The sequence below is a fragment of the Protomyctophum parallelum genome, assembly GCF_964188405.1.
Source record: "Protomyctophum parallelum genome assembly, chromosome: 8".
Taxonomy (NCBI): Eukaryota; Metazoa; Chordata; class Actinopteri; order Myctophiformes; family Myctophidae; genus Protomyctophum; species Protomyctophum parallelum.
Genome location: NC_139703.1, coordinates 40,420,325 through 40,426,975, shown reverse-complemented (window position 1 = coordinate 40,426,975; position 6,651 = coordinate 40,420,325). Strand labels below are relative to the sequence as shown.

Genomic DNA, 6,651 nt, shown 5'->3' with positions numbered 1-6,651 from the left:
TGTATGTGTCAAAGGAAGGACCCTACAAACATCTAATTGACCTCCAGATGAATGTATGTGTCAAAGGAAGGACCCTACAAACATCTTAGCCCTGGTCCAGGACTACAAACATCTAAACATATGTTGTGCCACTGCCAGGAACCCCCATACCACATTTGTGTTGTTACGAAGTTTCTAAAATATTCCACATTTGTCACTTTCGCGTTGACACGTTGTGAGCTTTTGTTCATAGACCCTGTTGCTTATTTTTCTCAATTCAAGTGAGTGTGAAAATGGGGACTATACACACACAATCTGGCAACACTGGTCGGTCTGCTCTGCCTCCGTCTCTCTCTCTCTCTCTCTCTCTCTCTCTCTCTCTCTCTCTCTCTCTCTCTCTCTCTCTCTCTCTCTCTCTCTCTCTCTCTCTCCGCCGCGACAGAGATACGGTACACCGTACGGTAGGACTACTACCGGACACCCCGAGCACCGAGCACCGGAGCCCCGGCACCGAGCAGCGGAGCCCCGGCACCGAGCACCGGAGCCCCGCGTACATGTCCCCGGAGCCCCGGTGTCCTCCTCCTCCTCCTCCTCGCCTCTTCGGCTCCATGGAGGATATAATACATGTGTAGCTTCTGGAACGAACCGCAACCTTCATGCGTCAAAAGCAGCAGTCATAACAATGATGACAATAATAGCGATATTAGTTGTTCTCTCTGCCCGTTCAGATAATGTGTTGTTGTTACCGTTAATGAATCCGAGTGTCAGGCGATTGTTTTGAAGCAGATACATGTATAAACCGCAATGTTTGCGTCAAAGCAGCAGCAGCTGCTGCTGTAGTGTTCTTTAGTCCAGGACGAGACAGACAGCCACGTTTTACCTGTAAAGTCTGTATGTGACAGACTGTCTGTCTGCCTGCCACACAGGTCTGTCTGTCTGTCTGTGACAGACTGTCTGTCTGTCTGTGACAGACTGTCTGTTACAGACTGTCTGCCTGCCACACAGGTCTGTCTGTCTGTCTGTCTGTCTGTCTGTCTGTCTGTCTATTCTCGGGGTCATACAGTACATGGACCTGTCTGTCTGCCATCCCAGCAGGTGTCGGCTCACCTCTGCAGCAGCTGGCATTATTAAGCCCGGCTCGGTTTGTCTCCTAAAGGGACCATGATGTGGACATTGTGGAGAGATCTGGACCCAGTGTTCTGGACCCGGTGATCTGGACCTAGTGGTCTGGACCCAGTTATCTGGACCCAGTGTTCTGGACCTAGTGGTCTGGACCCAGTTATCTGGACCCAGTGAGCTGGACCCAGTTATCTGGACCCAGTGTTCTGGACCTAGTGGTCTGGACCCAGTGATCTGGACCCAGTGATCTGGAGGACCCAGTGGTCTGAACCCAGCTGTGCAGGGGAGAGAGTTGAGGAGGAGGAGGATGCTATCTCCACTTCTTTAGGCATCAAAACGCGCTCTTTGTTGGACTTGGAAGACATTTTTCTATCTATATGTTATCTCTATGAGTTATTGAAGGATGGATCTGTTTTATTCTGAGCTGACGGACGGTGTTATCTATATGAGTTATTGAAGGAATGGATCTGTTTTATTCTGTGCTGACGGACGGTGTTATCTATATGAGTTATTGAAGGAATGGATCTGTTTTATTCTGAGCTGACGGACGGCAGCGGGCCTCCAGAACTCCTGGACCCGCAGGCCTTCAATGGATTTGACTCTGGCACCAAGGTGACGCCCCTTAAGTACAGTTACATGGTAGAGAGACCTTCATTTATCTATCTCTCTCTCTTTCTCTCTCTCTCACGCACACACATGCACACACACAGTCACACACACAGTCACACACACGCACAGTCACACACACGCCACCAACAGACTACACACTCACACACACACACACACACACACACACACACACACACACACACACACACACACACACACACACCACACTGCCTGTGCTGTTGTTTGTTACCTTGTATGTCCTGTCAGAAAGACTGTAGAATGAATTACTGTGTGTGTGTGTGCGCACGTGTGTTGTTTTGGGATTCTTCAGTCTCGAGTTGCAAAGCAGTGGCACCATTTTAGAGTATCTTGATATAACCGACATGCTGTATTTATTAATATAACTACTAAACTAAACTCACTGCCTGACTGCATTCCATCATGTGTCCTGTTAGAATCCTTCCTTCCTTCCTTCCTTCCTTCCTTCCTTCCTTCCTTCCCCTTTGAAGTCCCCTTTCCTTCCTGGTTCGCAGAAGTAATGTCTCTATGGAGAATAACATGGGGTGATCTTAATATCGTCTACTATAGAGCGTCGCAGTCCCTCCCCCTTTCAGAACGACGAGTGGCCCAGGAAATGAATCCCAATGCATTTTTCCCATAGGCTTTTCTTAAAGTATTTATTTAAAGACGGTTACGCCGCGGACAAAGCCAACTCGGATCGTGACAAATCATGACAATGAACACAATATTTTGGGCCGATCAAATCATTAGAAATAAGAAAATAAAGGCAGGAGACAACACTATTTGTTTTGTTTTTCTTATAAATTATTCGATCGGCCCAAAACATTTTGTTCATTGTCATGATTAGTCACGATCCGAGTTGGCTTTGTCCGCGGTGTAACCGTCTTTAAATAAATACTTTTAAGAAAAGCCTATGGGCAAAATGCATTGGGATTAATTTCCTGGGCTCGTCGTTCTGAAAGGGGGAGGGACTGCGACGCTCTATAAGCGTTGTGGTCCAAAAATAAACAAGCTGTCTCAGCGTTATTGTCGGGGAGGTGTCTCTGTATCGTTTACGACAGTCACTCATATATGATACATCTTGATATATCTGTTTCTAGTGAAAATGTAACTAATTCAGCATCAGTAACAATAGCGTTTTCTCTCAGTCAGTTGATTCTTCATATCCATATGAAGTGAAACGGCAGCCTAATACTCTGGGGTCCAACAACCATGTGCCATCAAGGACACACACACACACACTGTGCATGCTGGTTCTGATGCCGACCCAACACCACTACATTTCACTAATCCCCTGTGTCCTATCTTGATGTTCCAGTTCCCCGGAGGCAGTGACAGCTACCTGACGATGCCTGGCTCTGGCCTGCCCTTCCTGCCCTCCTCAGAGGTAGGCCTCTCTTCTCTTCTCTGTCTGTAGGCCAGCAACAGACAGTCTGTTACCTGTAGGCCAACAACAGACAGTCTGGTGTCTGTAGGCCAGCAACAGACAGTCTGTTACCTGTAGGCCAACAACAGACAGTCTGTGGTGTCTGTAGGCCAACAACAGACAGTCTGTGGTGTCTGTAGGCCAACAACAGACAGTCTGTTACCTGTAGGCCAACAACAGACAGTCTGTGGTGTCTGTAGGCCAACAACAGACAACTTCATGTTCACTTAACGTTTGGCATGAGAGAACATATGTTTACATTGACGAAGCAAGTGTCAAAATACAATAAAAAAAGTTGAAAATGGGGAAAGTATATACAGTTGGAGGTACAGCATTGTGTAAACATAAAGTATATACAGTTGGAGGTACAGCATTGTGTAAACAAAGTATATACAGTTGGAGGAGGTACAGCATTGTGTAAACATAAAGTATATACAGTTGGAAGTACAGCATTGTGTAAACATAAAGTATATACAGTTGGAGGTACAGTATTGTGTAAACATAAAGTATATACAGTTGGAGGTACAGCATTGTGTAAACATAAAGTATATACAGTTGGAGGAGGTACAGCATTGTGTAAACATAAAGTATATACAGTTGGAGGAGGTACAGCATTGTGTAAACATAAAGTATATACAGTTGGAGGTACAGCATTGTGTAAACATAAAGTATATACAGTTGGAGGTACAGTATTGTGTAAACAAAGTATATACAGTTGGAGGAGGTACAGCATTGTGTAAACATAAAGTATATACAGTTGGAGGAGGTACAGTATTGTGTAAACATAAAGTATATACAGTTGGAGGTACAGTATTGTGTAAACATAAAGTATATACAGTTGGAGGTACAGCATTGTGTAAACATAAAGTATATACAGTTGGAGGAGGTACAGCATTGTGTAAACATAAAGTATATACAGTTGGAGGAGGTACAGCATTATGTAAACATAAAGTATATACAGTTGGAGGAGGTACAGCATTGTGTAAACATACAGTATATACAGTTGGAGGAGGTACAGTATTGTGTAAACATAAAGTATATACAGTTGGAGGAGGTACAGTATTGTGTAAACATAAAGTATATACAGTTGGGGGTACAGCATTGTGTAAACAAAGTATATACAGTTGGAGCAGGTACAGTATTGTGTAAACATAAAGTATATACAGTTGGAGGAGGTACAGCATTGTGTAAACATAAAGTATATACAGTTGGAGGAGGTACAGCATTGTGTAAACATAAAGTATATACAGTTGGAGGAGGTACAGCATTGTGTAAACATAAAGTATATACAGTTGGAGGAGGTACAGCATTGTGTAAACATAAAGTATATACAGTTGGAGGAGGTACAGCATTATGTAAATCATCGTTACATTTTCACTCATGAGTTCTTATCTGTGCCCCCCCCCCCCCTCCCCCCCCCCCCCCCCCCCCAGACGTTCCACACCCCCAGCCTGGGCGACGAGGAGTTCGAGATCCCGCCCATCTCCCTGGACCCCGACTCCTCTCTCACCGTGTCCGACGTGGCGTCCCACTTCGGGGGAGGGCCGGGTGGGGGGGGGGGACACCCCTCCTCCTCCTCCTCGGACGTGGTCCCCGGGGGGGGGAGGGGCGTGGTGGTGGGCGGGGACGACCCCTCCTTCGCCTCCACCTTCGTCAGCCACCACGGGGTGGGGGGGGGGGAGCACCACCACCACCTGATGGGCCAGACCGGAGGGTCCATGCTGGAGTCTGGACTGGGCATGGTAAGGAGGGGGGGGGCTGTCTTATTCACATGTTATTAACATGTTATTAATGAGGACGGTCCATGCTGGAGTCTGGACTGGGCATGGTAAGGAGGGGGGGGGCTGTCTTATTCACATGTTATTAACATGTTATTAACATGTTATTAATGAGGAGGGTCCATGCTGGAGTCTGGATTGGGCATGGTAAGGAGGGGGGGGGGCTGTCTTATTCACATGTTAATAACATGTTATTAATGAGGAGGGTCCATGCTGGAGTCTGGACTGGGCATGGTAAGGAGGGGGGGGGGGGCTGTCTTATTCACATCATCATACTATAATTAACCGAATGTCTGTGTGTCCGTGTGTGTGTGTGTGTGTGTCTGTCAGAAACATTGCCGTAGCTCCTTACTGCCTGCACCAATCACTCCCACTTTTCACACAGGCATTGACCATATGAATATGGAGGGCGTAACGAAGCCCTTTTTTCGATTTGACACATTAATGATTATTAATTAATTTATTAGTCAATTACAAACGCACCCAGGCGCAGTACCCTTCACGGCCACAAGGGGTAAGGACTAGTGTTAATAATTAAGCAATAAGCCACGAGAGGTCTCAGGTCACCGGGTATTTTACACTGGCTGGGGGCGTAGGCAGACCCGACGCACAGCGGAGGGTCTTCTACCTTCCCAGACAGTGTAAAATACCCGGTAAGCTGGGGCCTCGGGTGGCTTATTGCTTTTCTAAAACGGTTACAAACATATAGCAATATTAACCTAATAAAACTATTGAATTCACAAGACGAAGACGAAGTTCACCGTCCTTTCTATTAGTAACACCCAGCAGCACCCAGGGCACCCAAGTTTTATCCAAAAGTCTATTGATATGAGAACGGATCGCATGGCTCCAAAGCCTATAGGATTGCATGGCTCCACAGCCTATAGGATCGCATCGCTCCACAGCCTATAGGAGCATCTGTTGGGCAATCCTCTGTGTTTCGTTAAGAGTGAGACGTCATCGAAAAACTCCCTCCCCCGTTTAGCCGACGACGACGAAAATCTTAAAACGTTAATAACTCTTGATCTAAATCATCCCGTCCAATTCTAAGACAATATCATGTGTTAGAGTGACGCCCCCCCCCCCCCCCCCCCGCTGTCCAGTCGCTGGTCGCGATAGTCGGTAAAAGTGCTCCGTTGCTATAAATCGATCGGACGCTCTGATTGAATGGATTAAATAACCCCGTGCAACATTAACATGTTATTAATGTCCTTCCTGGACCTGGGCCATGTTATTAACATGTTATTAAAATGTTATTAATGTCCTTCCAGGACCTGGGCCACCCACTGGGCTCTCAGTTCAGCAGCTCCTCTCCGATGACCATCGACGTCCCGCTGGGCGACATGGGCCACCACCACCACGGCCTGCTGGGCAGCAGCCAGCTGACCACCATCGACCAATCGGAGCTCAGCGCTCAGCTGGGGCTGGGCCTGGGGGGCGGGGCCATGGCGTCCCCGGGGGAGCAGCAGCACCCGCTGTCGGCCGCCGGCTCGCCAACGAGCTCCCTGCAGGACGACGACATGGAGGACTTCAGGCGGGTGAGTCCTGGGGAACACATCTGTCACTTTGACGACATGGAGGACTTCAGGCGGGTGAGTCCTGGGGAACACATCTGTCACTTTGACGACATGGAGGACTTCAGACGGTGAGTCCTGGGGAACACATCTGTCACTTTGACGACATGGAGGACTTCAGGCGGGTGAGTCCTGGGGAACACAT

General features: G+C 47.6%; 1 protein-coding gene across 2 annotated transcripts in view; it reads left to right on the top strand.

The window, feature by feature from the left end:
- Positions 1 to 481: 481 nt before the first annotated feature.
- The window catches only part of tox4b (TOX high mobility group box family member 4 b), a 17,440-nt gene continuing 11,270 nt past the window's right edge, over positions 482 to 6,651 (top strand). The window contains exons 1-4 of one of the 2 annotated variants that reach the window (XM_083770466.1): positions 482 to 1,710; positions 3,047 to 3,115; positions 4,588 to 4,896; positions 6,204 to 6,470. In XM_083770466.1, the coding sequence (XP_083626592.1) occupies positions 1,618 to 1,710; positions 3,047 to 3,115; positions 4,588 to 4,896; positions 6,204 to 6,470 (738 nt within the window). In that variant the 5' untranslated portion in view covers positions 482 to 1,617. Of the gene's footprint in view, positions 1,738 to 3,046; positions 3,116 to 4,587; positions 4,897 to 6,203; positions 6,471 to 6,651 lie in introns of both variants that reach the window. The other variant, XM_083770465.1, reaches the window with a different exon arrangement.